The following is a 17,126-nucleotide window of genomic DNA, read 5'->3' as shown; positions in this document are numbered from 1 at the left end:
CTTCAGCGCCACTCGGTGACGTAGTATACTTGAAATGGTGGCTCTGCAGCAGGTTTACTCGACATTGAGAAACGGCCAGACACTAAAGGTGAATACAGTAAAATGTGTATCTAATAGCGTCCTCACAATGATATGAATGAGGCGTTAACTAGGCCTCATTCAAATGTGCTCATTTGCAGTTTCCAAGGCATTGCAGGTGAAAAGGATCAAACTAAAAACACACCACCTCACTGACGTCAAGTCGCTGTTTCCCTGAAACATTATGTTTACAGATTAGCTTTAAATCTAGAGATGAATTACAGATTAGCTTTAAATCTAGAGATGAATTACAGATTAGCTTTAAATCTAGAGATGAATTACAGATTAGCTTTAAATCTAGAGATGAATTCAGACATGGCAGTAACACGAACACCATTTGTTTGTTTTTGGGAAGTGTTCTTTCCTTTAGATCAGGGGGAAGCTTTTTCCCCTCGAGGGCCAAATGATTGACCTCTGCTTAAAGATACTGAAATCACAGCCCATTTATTTCACCTTTCTTTCATTCTGTGCAAAGAAAAAGCAACCTCTGAATCCAGATCTCACCATGACTCGCGCATGCACGTGCACGGTGTGGCATGCATGCACGTGCACGGTGTGGAGTGACCACCCAAACAGAAAGATATGGACACAAGATGTGTGCACATTTATTTAGTTTCCTATCCATGTGAACATGATTTAAGTGGGGGGGGGGGGGGGACCTAACCTCCTCTAGGGGGGTCCTACCCTCCTCTAGGGGGGACCTAACCTCCTCTAGGGGGGACCTAACCTCCTCTAGGGGGGTCCGGGGGGCATGCTCCCCCGGAAAGATTTGTTTTTAAATGTTGAAGTTAAAAGCATCAATCTGGTGCACTTTGAGAGCAACATTAGAGATCTATGGAAACATCTCTCAACACCAGATGAAACAGAACTGGAAGCAGATTTACTTTTTCTTTATGGATATTTTACAAATCACTCTCCTTTCAAACTCTATTCTTCTTTATTAATAACTACTTTTTTTACTGTCATATAGTATTTTATACCTGTTTACTTTATTCTCTTGTTTTTGTATAACTATAATGATCATATAAAGATGTGCCTTTACCTCACTGGTTTTAGAAAAAGCTTCTTATATTCGTTAGCATAGCTAGCTAACCAGATGCTAATAACAACACAGTTATTGACTGTATGATCAGTGTGACAGAGGAACAGATCACTGGCTTTCAACTAAAGACACAGACACGCAGAAACTGCAGCACGAAGGCTCCTTATGGGTACTGACATTTGTGGAAGTGCCGGAGCCGCGTTCCGGTGCTCTCCGTCAGAACTGCACTCCTGTCAGACGAGACCTATACCACGTGATGACACGTTAGGCTCGTGTTGTGTTCAAGGACCCTGACCTTGGCCAGGAAAAACAGGCACTCACTTGTTTAATTTTTTTGCGGTCTAGATTTCTTTAATTTTTTTCTTTTTTGCGTGTGTTTAGAAATTACCTCGAGGGCCGTATCCGGCCCGGGGGCCGGAGGTTCCCCACCCCTGCTTTAGAGTGAAAGAAAACATGGAAGCAAAATAGACCAAAAAAAGATATTTTTGCTGTAATGTCCTTAAACAGTAACTTCATCATTGTGATTGTTGGTTGCTCATTTAATAACTATTATTGTACTAGTTGGTTGTCTGCTCTTGTGCGAGTGATTACTAAAGAAGACCATTGTCTCTGTGTTATCTGATTATTTTTGTAGAATTCTGTTGAGTATTAAATAATAGTGTGAGGGTGAGCGTTTTAAAATAAATTGGTCAGTAAATCAGAGATGTGCAACTATATTTAACTTTTAAAACGTGTTTTTATAAATGATTATGGGAAGTGCTGTGTGAGTCACTCATTAGTCTCCCCTGGTCTCCAGCTGTGTGAGTCACTCTTTAGTGTCCCCTGGTCTCCAGCTGTGTGCGTCACTCTTTAGTGTCCCCTGGTCTCCAGCTGTGTGCGTCACTCTTTAGTGTCCCCTGGTCTCCCAGCTGTGTGCCTCACTCTTTAGTGTCCCCTGGTCTCCAGCTGTGTGAGTCACTCATTAGTCTCCCCTGGTCTCCCAGCTGTGTGCGTCACTCTTTAGTGTCCCCTGGTCTCCAGCTGTGTGCGTCACTCTTTAGTGTCCCCTGGTCTCCAGCTGTGTGCGTCACTCTTTAGTGTCCCCTGGTCTCCCAGCTGTGTGCGGCTCTCTTTAGTGTCCCCTGGTCTCCCAGTTGTGTGCGTCACTCTTTAGCGTCCCCTAGTCTCCCAGTTGTGTGCGTCACTCTTTAGCGTCCCCTGGTCTCCCAGTTGTGTGCGTCACTCTTTAGCGTCCCCTGGTCTCCCAGTTGTGTGCGTCACTCTTTAGTGTCCCCTGGTCTCCAGCTGTGTGCGTCACTCTTTAGTGTCCCCTGGTCTCCCAGCTGTGTGCGTCTCTCTTTAGTGCCCCCTGGTCTCCCAGTTGTGTGCGTCACTCTTTAGTGTCCCCTGGTCTCCAGTTGTGAGTCACTCTTTAGTGTCCCCTGGTCTCCTAGCTGTGTGCGTCACTCTTTAGTGTCCCCTGGTCTCCCAGTTGTGTGCGTCACTCTTTAGTGTCCCCTGGTCTCCCAGCTGTGTGTGTCACTCTTTAGCGTCCCCTGGTCTCCCAGTTGTGTGCGTCACTCTTTAGCGTCCCCTGGTCTCCCAGTTGTGTGCGTCACTCTTTAGTGTCCCCTGGTCTCCAGCTGTGTGCGTCACTCTTTAGTGTCCCCTGGTCTCCAGCTGTGTGTGTCACTCTTTAGTGTCCCCTGATCTCCAGCTGTGTGCGTCACTCTTTAGTGTCCCCTGGTCTCCAGCTGTGTGCGTCACTCCTTAGTGTCCCCTGGACTCCAGCTGTGTGTGTCTCTCTTTAGTGTCCCCTGGTCTCCAGCTGTGTGCGTCACTCTTTAGTGTCCCCTGGTCTCCAGCTGTGTGCATCACTCCTTAGTGTCCCCTGGTCTCCAGCTGTGTGCATCACTCCTTAGTGTCCCCTGGTCTCCAGCTGTGTGTGTCTCTCTTTAGTGTCCCCTGGTCTCCAGCTGTGTGCGTCACTCTTTAGTGTCCCCTGGTCTCCAGCTGTGTGTGTCTCTCTTTAGTATCCCCTGGTCTCCCAGCTGTGTGCGTCACTCTTTAGTGTCCCCTGGTCTCCAGCTGTGTGTGTCTCTCTTTAGTATCCCCTGGTCTCCCAGCTGTGTGCGTCACTCTTTAGTGTCCCCTGGTCTCCAGCTGTGTGCCTCACTCTTTAGTGTCCCCTGGTCTCCAGCTGTGTGCGTCACTCCTTAGTGTCCCCTGGTCTCCAGCTGTGTGTGTGTCTCTCTTTAGTGTCCCCTGGTCTCCAGCTGTGTGCGTCACTCTTTAGTGTCCCCTGGTCTCCAGCTGTGTGCGTCACTCCTTAGTGTCCCCTGGTCTCCAGCTGTGTGTGTCTCTCTTTAGTGTCCCCTGGTCTCCAGCTGTGTGCGTCACTCCTTAGTGTCCCCTGGTCTCCAGCTGTGTGTGTCTCTCTTTAGTGTCCCCTGGTCTCCAGCTGTGTGCGTCACTCTTTAGTGTCCCCTGGTCTCCAGCTGTGTGCGTCACTCTTTAGTGTCCCCTGGTCTCCAGCTGTGTGCGTGTCCCCTGGTCTTCAAGCTGTGTGTGTCACTCTTTAGTGTCCCCTGGTAGCTGTTGTGTTTTGATTCCCCCTTTTAAGTTATTTAACTTATTAAGTTATTTATTTTTTATTTCTCTCTTCTCACTTGTAATTTTAAATCATGAAAATTCTCCTTTTCCCTTTCCGTCCCTTCTTCTCTCTCTCTGCCCTTATTGCCTCTTCCCATTGCCCTCCCTTTCTCCCTCCTCTCCCCCATTATCTCACCTCCTCCTCTGTCATTTCCTGTTTCTCTGGGCTATGGGAGAGACAGGCTGTTGTTTTCAGTTTCATCCTCCTCTCTAATTATCTCGCCTGAAGACCTGATGAGAAGTTGGCTAAATGACACACACACACACACACACACACACACACATACACATACACATACACACACACACACACACAATTACTTATTTGCACCCACTGAAGAAAATTAAATGTGTGTGTCTACAGAAAAGTAACTCAATGAAGATGTTACCGGTTATATTTTGACTTCTCTTTTATAGACGTTGGTTGTTTCCTGTCAACATTGTTTAATTACAATTCAAGTATCTCTCAAGGTAATCCGTGAATATGAATACTGAAGTCAACATCCAAAGTTTCGCCGTGTGTTTCTCAACACAAAGGACCAGAAAAGTCAGGTCATGGTTAGCCTAGCTTAGCATAAAGACTGGAGTTAGATGGAGCAGCTAGCTTGGCTCTGTCGTTAAAGCTTCCTGATTCTCAGGTTGTACTTTATATTCGTCAACATGCAGGAAATGCTTTGTGACATTAAGATTATTTTGATTGCAGTAAAACCATCTTAAGGTGTCTCTGGCTCTCGGCCTTAACCCTGACCGTGACATAAAGCACAGTTTGCTCTACTTTTGAAGCGTCCGGATCCTAGTGTTTTCTTTCTACTATTGCATTACATTCGTCTTCTTACAAGCTCAGGTTTGTTTTTTGCAGCTTATTAAAACGTGTTTATTTACCCTGGTGGTCGTGAATCCATCAGCTGTAAGGCCTCTCTGTGTTCTGCTAGGAGACGATAGTGACTAGGAGGCATCTATACAATATAAAGTGAATGGAGGGCTATAAATTGTCTCTACCATCAAAGTAAATCGGCGCTTCTCGGTGACCTGCTCCTTGGAAATAGAGTTAAAATAGAAATCCCCACCTTGATTTAAAACCTGTGAGAACTTAAAGAAGGTAAAGTGTTCCATATATAAATGACTTCCTGTCATGGTGGTAGACTCACTTCCTCATGTCAATACACCAAGCTCATTTGAGAACATTTCACGAGGGCTGGTGGAGCAATTTTGGGGAAACCCAGCCAGAAGGCTCACCATCGTTTCTGCCTCCCAGATGTTTGGATTGTCCTCGTTAATCTCATTATGGATCTGGTTAACCACATCGGCCTCTCCTTGGTGAGACTGACAGAAAGGCAGCGAGACCGCTTCCCCTAAACTGGGCCCGGGAACGGATACGAAAACAACTGGGGTCCACCTTTTATACAGTACGTGTTTGTCATTCTCCGCTCGGTGTACAGTAGTTAGCGCCAGATGACCTCAGAATAATCTCAACAACAAAAGAATCGCAAGAAACTCAGCAGCTCCATCCAAAAGAAATCTGTGAAAGTCTGGCAGAGCAGCGGGAAACATAAAGCAGCACACGTTAGGGGCTAGAATGATAGATGGACAGAAATATGATTCACCTTTAATTCCCCTTCCTCCGTCTCAGTTAGGGTCGACTGAGCGAACACTATTCAGACGTCAGCTCCTCACACAACAAATGCTCGTGTTATTCAGCCAGCGGTTATCCAGGACTCCAGGGAAACATGTTTAAATATTACAAACACAAGACTATGAGACTGTGTTTAGAAATATGACTGACCTACCCTTGGATGCTGTTATAGCGTTATATCATAATAATACAACCCTGTTATCAAATCTTAAAGCTCACAAATCCCTGATTAAATCAACATTTGCAAGAAACTACAGACTAAAATAAATCAACTTCATCTCAACATTTGCTTTTTATTAACAGCCTGATCGATCAACACCTAGGTAGGTAGGTAGGTAGGTAGGTAGGTAGGTAGGTAGGTAGGTAGGTAGGTTTTTTTATACATCAAGGAGAGTTCAGGTTATTTTCTCATAGACTTCTACACGATTTAGAATTTGTAAACAAACAGTAAATGTATGTATGCCTAAAAGTCAGGTCATGGTTAGCCTAGCTTAGCATAAAGACTGGAGTTAGATGGGAGCAGCTAGCTTGGCTCTGTCATTAAAGCTTCCTGATTCTCAGGTTGTTAGTTTATATTCGTCAACATGCAGGAAATGGTCTGTTAGTAATGAAGCTGATTCATGCGTCCCCTCACTGACCTGACATTAAGATGAGGGAAACTATCTAAAGGTGTCTTTGTTGCTTAATCCTGACCGTGAAATAAAGCAGTTTATTGTGTCATAGTTGCTGTGTGTAGATATTTTAGGATGCCTGTGAAAACACGCCTCTGTCTGGGAAGAGGGTTGGCTCTGGTCCAACAGCCAACCTCAATCCTCAAGGAGAATTCGGGGCCTTTACTCGTAGACTCCTACACAATTGCTCACCACAATAAGAGTCATCCCTTTCCCCAAAATAGACAAAGGACATTTTAAGCAGCAGGCAAGCACATGTTGGGACGCTTCTCCAAATGATTCTTTACACATTCAGACCAGTTGCATCCAGGGCATGGCTTGTCAGATGTGGACAGTATTGGAGCGGGTAAGGAGGTTATTGAGGATGCTGAAACCATTTCTCACATTTTCAAGATCGAAAAAGTCAGTTTTCACCAGAAAGTGTCTGTCCTCTCTGTGGACTGATTCTGACTGTGTTGCAACCATTGGATCCAGAGAGCACCTGATGAGCCTTATTACCTCTACAGTGGACAATTCATATTAAAATAAATAAGCAACTATCCAATCCAGATGATCCCTAAATCTTCCAAATCGACCCAAATGAATCTGAATCATTCCACAGAGAGAACAGATATGGACTCAGTACTCTGATAGAGTCAGGAGTCTGATGAAGATTGATTGTTATTTGGAAAATAGTTGTCAGGTAATAATGCTCATCTAGGGCTCTCTATATCCAATGGTTGCAACACTATGCTCATGGCAGTCAGCATCACTGCAGAGAGAACAGAAAAGGCCTCTTTCTGGTTCAAACTGACATTTTGGATCCTGGAAATGTCAGAAATGGATTCAGCATCCTCAACTCAACTGATGCTAACTGTGCTAATGTCCCAACAGCTGCAGGTTAGCATCCAGGAGTCTCTCTGAGCTGCAGACCCTACTCTACTCTTCTATCAGAACACTTTGGGGTCTCCACATGTCTCTCTGAGCTGCAGACCCTACTCTACTCTTCTATCAGAACACTTTGGGGTCTCCACATGTCTCTCTGAGCTGCAGACCCTACTCTACTCTTCTATCAGAACACTTTGGGGTCTCCCCATGTCTCTGAACTGCAGACCCTACTCTACTCTTCTATCAGAACACTTTGGGGTCTCCCCATGTCTCTGAACTGCAGACCCTACTCTACTCTTCTATCAGAACACTTTGGGGTCTCCCCATGTCTCTGAGCTGCAGACCCTACTCTACTCTTCTATCAGAACACTTTGGGGTCTCCACATGTCTCTGAACTGCAGACCCTACTCTACACTCCTATCAGAACACTTTGGGGTCTCCCCATGTCTCTGAGCTGCAGACCCTACTCTACACTCCTATCAGAACACTTTGAGGTCTCCACATGTCCGGGTTCACTAAGCTGCTAACTAGACTTTGAAGTAAATTGAGTTGGACCCAGCCTCCCCTGTGTGTCCTCCTCCTCCTCCTCCTCCTCCTCCTCCTCCTCCTCCTCCTCCTCCTCCTCCTCCTCCTCCTCCTCCTCCTCCTCCTCCTGCTGCAGTGTTACTTCAGCTCTGCACCTAGGTGGGAACAGTTCCTCTGGACCTTCTTTCTGTTTCTTTCCAGGTGTTTGATTTCAGCACGAAGGCTTTTTTTTTCTCGGAAGACGGGACGCTGCTGTGAGGAACCTTACGTGAAGGACGATAAGGAGGAAGCAAGCAGGATGGACTTACACACGTACTTTTGGATTCTCACCACCACTCTGATGTTGGTGCATCAACATCAAGGTATCTGTCTCTGATCAGAACGAGGGCTGAGGAGCGTGCTGCTGCCGCTTGGGCGTGCTACAATTCTCCTTTGAATTGCATTAAGTGTTAGTGAGGCAGAAAGACCATTAAGACGTGTTTACACTTAACTCTCTCTGTGAAACCTGAGCAGACATTAAGGTTCAAAGGTTCAAAGGCGTTATCCTCGTCTGCTCAGCAGCCACAGAGTAGAAATGGCACTGACATCCTTCTGACCTGAGCTCCTCCCACAGCGCAACATATATCATAAAATACTAAATAAAAAAGAGTGCAAGAAGTCGATAAACATGTAAATAGAATATGATGTGTACAAGAACAGAATATGAAATTAAATAACGTCCATTAAGACCAAATTAAATACGGTTTATTGCGGTGATAACTATTTATATAAATAAGCAAATTGCAAGATGACGAACATTATTAGCTCCATCTGATATTTGAAACCGTTGCTCTGGTTCTTGGTGGCTTGGTACTAATGAACAATAGTTCAACTGAAACATCAGAATGACTGGACCCCCATTAACCCCCTCCTCCCCATTGAACCATTGCATTTATTCCACATCTGCACGACGCATAACGGGCTCCTGGATATTAATAAAGCTGTCTTTGAAGAACACTTGTTGTCCACCAGGTACAGCTCTACGTGCTTTCACAACACACAGAGAAACAGAGAAGAAGAGACTCACTCAAGGTGTGATCATAACAATACAGTACCCTGATATCAAATAATGAATAATGATCCCTCGGTAAAATACAGAAAGACCTGAGACAACATTAATACATAAAACAAGTAAATAAATAATAATATTACAAAATAAATAAATTAAAAGATCAATTAAGTGGGAAGTCGCTGATATACAAATATGAGTAGAAGTACTCAGGTCTTGTACTTGAGTGAAAGTAGAAGTACTCAGATCTTGTACTTGAGTGAAAGTAGAAGTACTCAGATCTTGTACTTGAGTCTAAGTAGAAGTACTCAGGTCTGGTACTTCAGTAAAAGTAGAAGTACTCAGATCTTGTACTTGAGTGAAAGTAGAAGTACTCAGATCTTGTACTTGAGTAAAAGTAGAAGTACTCAGGTCTGGTACTTGAGTAAAAGTAGAAGTACTCAGATCTTGTTCTGGAGTAAAAGTAGAAGTACTCAGATCTTGTACTTGAGTGAAAGTAGAAGTACTCAGGTCTTGTACTTGAGTGAAAGTAGAAGTACTCAGGTCTTGTACTTGAGTAAAAGTAGAAGTACTCAGGTCTTGTACTTGAGTGAAAGTAGAAGTACTCAGATCTTGTACTTGAGTGAAAGTAGAAGTACTCAGATCTTGTACTTGAGTCTAAGTAGAAGTACTCAGGTCTGGTACTTCAGTAAAAGTAGAAGTACTCAGATCTTGTACTTGAGTGAAAGTAGAAGTACTCAGATCTTGTACTTGAGTAAAAGTAGAAGTACTCAGGTCTGGTACTTGAGTAAAAGTAGAAGTACTCAGATCTTGTTCTGGAGTAAAAGTAGAAGTACTCAGATCTTGTACTTGAGTGAAAGTAGAAGTACTCAGATCTTGTACTTGAGTAAAAGTAGAAGTACTCAGGTCTGGTACTTCAGTAAAAGTAGAAGTACTCAGATCTTGTTCTGGAGTAAAAGTAGAAGTACTCAGATCTTGTTCTTGAGTAAAAGTAGAAGTACTCAGATCTTGAGTAAAAGTAGAAGTACTCAGATCTTGAGTAAAAGTAGAAGTACTCAGATCTTGTTCTTGAGTAAAAGTAGAAGTACTCAGATCTTGTACTTGAGTAAAAGTAGAAGTACTCAGATCTTGTACTTGAGTAAAAGTAGAAGTACTCAGATCTTGTTCTTGAGTGAAAGTAGAAGTACTCAGATCTTGTTCTTGAGTAAAAGTAGAAGTACTCAGGTCTTGTTCTTGAGTAAAAGTAGAAGTACTCAGGTCTTGTTCTTGAGTGAAAGTAGAAGTACTCAGATCTTGTTCTTGAGTAAAAGTAGAAGTACTCAGATCTTGTTCTTGAGTAAAAGTAGAAGTACTCAGATATTGTTCTTGAGTAAAAGTAGAAGTACTCAGGTCTTGTTCTTGAGTAAAAGTAGAAGTACTCAGATCTTGTACTTGAGTAAAAGCAGAAGTACTCAGATCTTGTACTTGAGTAAAAGTAGTAGTACTCAGATCTTGTACTTGAGTAAAAGTAGAAGTACTCAGATCTTGTACTTGAGTAAAAGTAGAAGTACTCAGATCTTGTACTAAAGTAAAAGTAGAAGTACTCAGATCTTGTTCTTGAGTAAAAGTAGAAGTACTCAGATCTTGAGTAAAAGTAGAAGTACTCAGGTCTTGAGTAAAAGTAGAAGTACTCAGATCTTGAGTAAAAGTAGAAGTACTCAGGTCTTGAGTAAAAGTAGAAGTACTCAGGTCTTGAGTAAAAGTAGAAGTACTCAGGTCTTGAGTAAAAGTAGAAGTACTCAGGTCTTGAGTAAAAGTAGAAGTACTCAGGTCTTGAGTAAAAGTAGAAGTACTCAGGTCTTGTACCTAATCCTGATAGTAATCTCTGTTTCACAAACAGTAATCTGATTACTTGTTTCTTCAATGTAAATATAACTGATTAAATGATTATGTAATCTGTTCCATGTTGCTCTTGCTTCGTGTGTTCCTTAGATCCCAGTTCATTGAGTGGTTCTGTGTAATTGTAGCATACCAGTGCATCCAATTAAACCGGCTGAACACGCCTACGGGCTTCCCCCCGTGTTTAACGTCAAAACGCTATGAATTGTGGGTTATTGTGTGCTCAAAATGTCAGCGAGAGAGACCTGCAGCATGTGAAGATCGAGGGTCATCTAAGTCCTGCCAACACGTCAGTCTCGTTGCCAGCACCTGGACACGTTGAGACCCAGAGTGTTCTGATAGAAGAGTAGAGTAGGGTCTGCAGCTCAGAGACACGTTGAGACCCAGAGTGTTCTGATAGAAGAGTAGAGTAGGGTCTGCAGCTCAGAGACACGTTGAGACCCAGAGTGTTCTGATAGGAGTGTAGAGTAGGGTCTGCAGCTCAGAGACACGTTGAGACCCAGAGTGTTCTGATAGGAGAGTAGAGTAGGGTCTGCAGCTCAGAGAGACATGTGGAGACCCAGAGTGTTCTGATAGGAGAGTAGAGTAGGGTCTGCAGCTCAGAGACACGTTGAGACCCAGAGTGTTCTGATAGGAGTGTAGAGTAGGGTCTGCAGCTCAGAGACACGTTGAGACCCAGAGTGTTCTGATAGAAGAGTAGAGTAGGGTCTGCAGCTCAGAGACATGGGGAGACCCCAAAGTGTTTTGATAGAAGAGTAGAGTAGGGTCTGCAGCTCAGAGACACGTTGAGACCCAGAGTGTTCTGATAGGAGAGTAGAGTAGGGTCTGCAGCTCAGAGACACGTTGAGACCCAGAGTGTTCTGATAGGAGTGTAGAGTAGGGTCTGCAGCTCAGAGACACGTTGAGACCCAAAGTGTTCTGATAGGAGTGTAGAGTAGGGTCTGCAGCTCAGAGACATGTGGAGAGCCCAAAGTGTTCTGATAGGAGAGTAGAGTAGGGTCTGCAACTCAGAGAGACATGTGGAGACCCCAAAGTGTTCTGATAGGAGAGTAGAGTAGGGTCTGCAGCTCAGAGACACGTTGAGACCCAGAGTGTTCTGATAGAAGAGTAGAGTAGGGTCTGCAGCTCAGAGACACGTTGAGACCCAGAGTGTTCTGATAGGAGTGTAGAGTAGGGTCTGCAGCTCAGAGACACGTTGAGACCCAGAGTGTTCTGATAGGAGAGTAGAGTAGGGTCTGCAGCTCAGAGACACGTTGAGACCCAGAGTGTTCTGATAGGAGAGTAGAGTAGGGTCTGCAGCTCAGAGACACGTTGAGACCCAAAGTGTTCTGATAGAAGTGTAGAGTAGGGTCTGCAGCTCAGAGACATGTGGAGAGCCCAAAGTGTTCTGATAGGAGAGTAGAGTAGGGTCTGCAGCTCAGAGAGACATGTGGAGACCCCAAAGTGTTCTGATAGGAGAGTAGAGTAGGGTCTGCAGCTCAGAGACACGTTGAGACCCAAAGTGTTCTGATAGAAGTGTAGAGTAGGGTCTGCAGCTCAGAGACATGTGGAGACCCAGAGTGTTCTGATAGAAGAGTAGAGTAGGGTCTGCAGCTCAGAGACATGTGGAGACCCCAAAGTGTTCTGATAGGAGAGTAGAGTAGGGTCTGCAGCTCAGAGACATGTGGAGACCCCAAAGTGTTCTGATAGGAGAGTAGAGTAGGGTCTGCAGCTCAGAGACATGTGGAGACCCCAAAGTGTTCTTATAGGAGAGTAGAGTAGGGTCTGCAGCTCAGAGAGACATGTGGAGACCCCAAAGTGTTCTGATAGGAGAGTAGAGTAGGGTCTGCAGCTCAGAGACATGTGGAGACCCCAAAGTGTTCTGATAGGAGAGTAGAGTAGGGTCTGCAGTTCAGAGACATGTGGAGACCCCAAAGTGTTCTGATAGGAGAGTAGAGTAGGGTCTGCAGTTCAGAGACATGTGGAGACCCCAAAGTGTTCTGATAGGAGAGTAGAGTAGGGTCTGCAGCTCAGAGACATGTGGAGACCCCAAAGTGTTCTGATAGGAGTGTAGAGTAGGGTCTGCAGCTCAGAGAGACATGTGGAGACCCAGAGTGTTCTGATAGGAGTGTAGAGTAGGGTCTGCAGCTCAGAGAGACATGTGGAGACCCCAAAGTGTTCTGATAGGAGTGTAGAGTAGGGTCTGCAGCTCAGAGAGACATGTGGAGACCCAAAGTGTTCTGATAGAAGTGTAGAGTAGGGTCTGCAGCTCAGAGAGACTGCTGGATGCTAACCTGCAGATGTTGGGACACAGTTAGTATACGTTGAGTTAATTAGCATTGATCATATAGCTCTGGAGTGGTTTTGTGGGTTATTGAGGATGCTGAGTCCATGTCAGTTGGAACCAGAAGGAGGACATTTCTCTCTGTGGCTGATTTAGATTACCATAGAGAGCACAAGAGGAACATTATTATTACCTGACAATTATTTTCAGTATGTGCAATCCAAAGGATCAAGAGTCCATACGACTTTAAAATGCACCCACAATGCATCAGAATCCACAGAGAGAACAGATACCCTTTCTGGTTCAAACTGCCTCCTCACTAACCCCCAGAACTGGAAACTGAGCAATCTGGTGCCACTAAATGTTTTTAAAGCTCGGTTGGATGCGACTCAATGGGAAGCTGTTGGTCCCTGCTCATGTGGAACTACTTGAGCAGGTCTCCCTTGAAAAAGAGATCAATGATCTCAATGGGATTCACCTGGGTAAATAAAGGTTTGAAATGAAAAACCACTCCAGAACTGTCCAAATCTGACAAGCCATTATTGTCTGCATGTGGTAATTAATGCTACTTATGGTAAATGTGCAAATGTACCAACATCTGCACATTTTGCATCAATCAATCAATCAATCAATCAATCAATCAATCAACCAATCAATCAATCAATCAATCAATCAATCAATGTTTATTTATAGCCCAATATCACAAATGTTACATTTGTCTCAGTGGACTTCACAGTTTGTACAGAATATCAGTATGACAATACGACACCCTCTGTCCTTAGACCCTCTGTCCTTAGACCCTCTGTCCTTTGACCCTTTGTCCTTAGACCCTCTGTCCTTTGACCTTCTGTCCTTAGACCCTCTGTCCTTAGACCCTCTGTCCTTAGACCCTCTGTCCTTAGACCCTCTGTCCTTAGACCCTCTGTCCTCAGACCCTCTGTCCTCAGACCCTCTGTCCTCAGACCCTCTGTCCTTAGACCCTCTGTCCTTAGACCCTCTGTCCTCAGACCCTCTGTCCTTAGACCCTCTGTCCTCAGACCCTCTGTCCTCAGACCCTCTGTCCTTAGACCCTCTGTCATTAGACCCTCTATCCTCAGACCCTCTGTCCTCAGACCCTCTGTCCTCAGACCCTCTGTCCTTAGACCCTCTGTCCTCAGACCCTCTGTCCTCAGACCCTCTGTCCTCAGACCCTCTGTCCTTAGACCTTCTGTCCTTAGACCCTCTGTCCTTAGACCCTCTGTCCTCAGACCCTCTGTCCTTAGACCCTCTGTCCTCAGACCCTCTGTCCTTAGACCCTCTGTCCTTAGACCCTCTGTCCTTAGACCCTCTGTCCTAAGATCCTCTGTCCTCAGACCCTCTGTCCTTAGACCCTCTGTCCTTAGACCCTCTGTCCTTAGACCCTCTGTCCTTAGACCCTCTGTCCTAAGATCCTCTGTCCTTAGACCCTCTGTCCTTAGACCCTCTGTCCTCAGACCCTCTGTCCTCAGACCCTCTGTCCTCAGACCCTCTGTCCTCAGACCCTCTGTCCTTAGACCCTCTGTCCTTAGACCCTCTGTCCTTACACCCTCTGTCCTTAGACCCTCTGTCCTTAGACCCTCTGTCCTCAGACCCTCTGTCCTCAGACCCTCTGTCCTTAGACCCTCTGTCCTTAGACCCTCTGTACTTAGACCCTCTGTCCTTTGACCATCTGTCCTCAGACCCTCTGTCCTTTGACCCTCTGTCCTCAGACCCTCTGTCCTCAGACCCTCTGTCCTTAGACCCTCTGTCCTCAGACCCTCTGTCCTTAGACTCTCTGTCCTTTGACCCTCTGTCCTTAGACCCTCTGTCCTTAGAGCCTCTGTCCTTTGACCCTCTGTCCTTAGACCCTCTGTCCTTTGACCCTTTGTCCTTAGACCCTCTGTCCTTTGACCTTCTGTCCTTAGACCCTCTGTCCTTTGACCCTCTGTCCTTAGACCCTCTGTCCTCAGACCCTCTGTCCTTAGACTCTCTGTCCTTAGACTCTCTGTCCTTAGACTCTCTGTCCTTTGACTCTCTGTCCTTAGACCCTCTGTCCTTAGACCCTCTGTCCTTAGACCCTCTGTCCTTAGACCCTCTGTCCTTTGACCATCTGTCCTCAGACCCTCTGTCCTTTGACCCTCTGTCCTCAGACCCTCTGTCCTCAGACCCTCTGTCCTCAGACCCTTTGTCCTTAGACTCTCTGTCCTTAGACTCTCTGTCCTTTGACTCTCTGTCCTTAGACCCTCTGTCCTTAGACCCTCTGTCCTTAGACCCTCTGTCCTCAGACCCTCTGTCCTTAGACTCTCTGTCCTTTGACCCTCTGTCCTTAGACCCTCTGTCCTTTGACCCTCTGTCCTTAGACCCTCTGTCCTTAGACCCTCTGTCCTTAGACCCTCTGTCCTTAGACCCTCTGTCCTTTGACCCTCTATCCTTAGACCCTCTGTTCTTAGACCCTCTGTCCTTAGACCCACTGTCCTTTGACCCTCTGTCCTTTGACCCTCTGTCCTTAGACCCTCTGTCCTTAGACCCTCTGTCCTTAGACCCTCACATTGTACAAGGAAACACTTCCAGAGAAAACCCACAGTTTAAAGGGAACATGGGAGAAACCTCAGGAATCCAGCAGTCTCTCTGTGCTGGAGACCCTACTCTACACTTCTAACTGTATGTGGGGTACTCCACATCTCCAGGGTCACAATACATCCTCAAACCTAGCGCCTGAAGGTTTGGTGAGTGTTGACGTTGGGACGGGGCCCGATGTCTTAAGCGATGTATGTTCCCCTCGCTCCTCCAGCTTCGCAGTGAAATATCTGGCCAAATATTTGATGGATTGTGATGAAAGCTGGGCGAGGTATTAATGTTCCCCTCAGAAAGTGTTGTAATATCTTTGGTGATCCTCTTGACTGTTCATCAGGTCACAGCATCTCAATGTATCTGGGTCTACGACCAAGTAGCTGCAAACAGCATGGCTGTTGGACCTTTTGTTTAAACTGGAGAGAGCGATGTCACCTCCATCAAAGTCGAGAGGAATATATTTACAGGGACCTCCGAGCCCACGTCTGTCAGCGTCTTGTCTCTTCAGTTTTATTATAGCTGTTACTTCATACACTTCAATTTAAAATCCCCCTCCATTTCCCGTGCTCCATTCCCATCTTCCTCTCTCTTCCCCTTCCTCTTCCTCCACTGCCTCCCTCCTGCTGTTTGTCGTGTCAGAGCCAAACATCTGAGGGCGATTAGGGTTTCGCTGCAGAAACAACGCTTTTCAATCGCAATCCGACACCAGGGTCTGTTTCTCTGAGCCCTGCGGACACTAAATAAAACCCAATAGCCCGTTAAACTGCGACGAAAGGCACACTAATTACTACAGACACTGGCTGAGCTACTGAAATGGGAAATATGTGCTTGATGACGTCATTTTTTGTAATCGCTAATAGATATAGATAGAAAGGTACTTTATGGAGCCCAAATAGACCTCTGTTATACAATGAGCTGAGTGCTGTATTTTAGAGGAATACATTCATTTTAATCGAGCTAACGCTGTTCCCTCGGGCATGGGCGTCATTTCCACTGGGGACAGGGGGGACTTTCAAAATCCCATTTGTGTCCCTCCACTTTTTAATGTGTTTATTTTAGATTTTTTCCGCAAGCGGTCATCGTCACGTGTGTGTGTGTGTGTGTGTGTGTGTGTGTGTGGTGTGTGGTGTGTGTGGTGTGGTGTGTGTGTGTGTGTTGTGTGTGGGTGTGTGTGTGTGTTGTGTGTGGTGTGTGTGTGTGTGTTGTGTGTGTGTGTGTGTGTGTGTTGTGTGTGTGGGTGTGTGTGTGTGTGTGTGTGGTGTGTGTGATGTGTGGTGTGTGTGTGTGTGTGTTGTGTGTGTGTGTGTGTGTGTGTGTGTGTGTTGTGTTGTGTGTGGTGTGTGTGTGTGTGTGTGTGTGTGTTTGTGTGTGTGTGTGTGTGTGGGTGTGTGTGTGTGTGTGTGTTGTGTGTGGTGTGTGTGTGTGTGTGTGTGTGTGTGTGGTGTGTGTGTGTGTGTGTGTAGTGTTGTGTGTGTGTGTGTGTGTGTGTGTGTGTGTGTGTGTGTAGCGCATCTTGTGAGAAACAGATAGAAAGAGAGAGAGAGACATAGAGTTACAGGGTTCTTGTTAGCATCTGGTGCTAGCTCGGAGCTAACGGAGATTAGAAGCTGTTTGAACAATAAGGAGAGCTCTCTCCTGTGGGACTGAGAGAGGTAACGTCAGCTCAGGGACCTAAAGGACTCTGAGCGATTAGGTTGTAAACGTTAGTCTAAGTTATCTCAGTGGGTCTCAAACGGTTTGGTCATCTATGTAAACAAATATTTCCATCTATGTAATATGAGTTGTATATAAAATAAGTGAATAAATCCTTCCACTGTGTGCAATAGGTCAGTACAAAATAAAAACACAGTTTGAAAGGGGAGTGATTAGTCAAATATGCATCAATAAAAAGAAAGAATGCAGACTAGGTAGATGAAGACAGG

The 17,126-nt window shown here is 45.4% G+C and overlaps 1 protein-coding gene across 1 annotated transcript in view; it reads left to right on the top strand.

The window, feature by feature from the left end:
• Positions 1-7,642: 7,642 nt before the first annotated feature.
• LOC117548907 (endothelin-2-like) overlaps positions 7,643-17,126 on the top strand; it is a 35,435-nt gene continuing 25,951 nt past the window's right edge. The window contains exon 1 of the mRNA XM_034220434.1: positions 7,643-7,809. Coding sequence (XP_034076325.1) covers positions 7,746-7,809 — 64 coding nt within the window. The 5' untranslated portion in view covers positions 7,643-7,745. The remainder of the gene's footprint in view (positions 7,810-17,126) is intronic.

Source organism: Gymnodraco acuticeps, unplaced genomic scaffold (assembly GCF_902827175.1).
Source record: "Gymnodraco acuticeps unplaced genomic scaffold, fGymAcu1.1, whole genome shotgun sequence".
NCBI classification, from domain to species: Eukaryota; Metazoa; Chordata; class Actinopteri; order Perciformes; family Bathydraconidae; genus Gymnodraco; species Gymnodraco acuticeps.
This window is presented reverse-complemented; position numbering and strand designations above follow the sequence as displayed.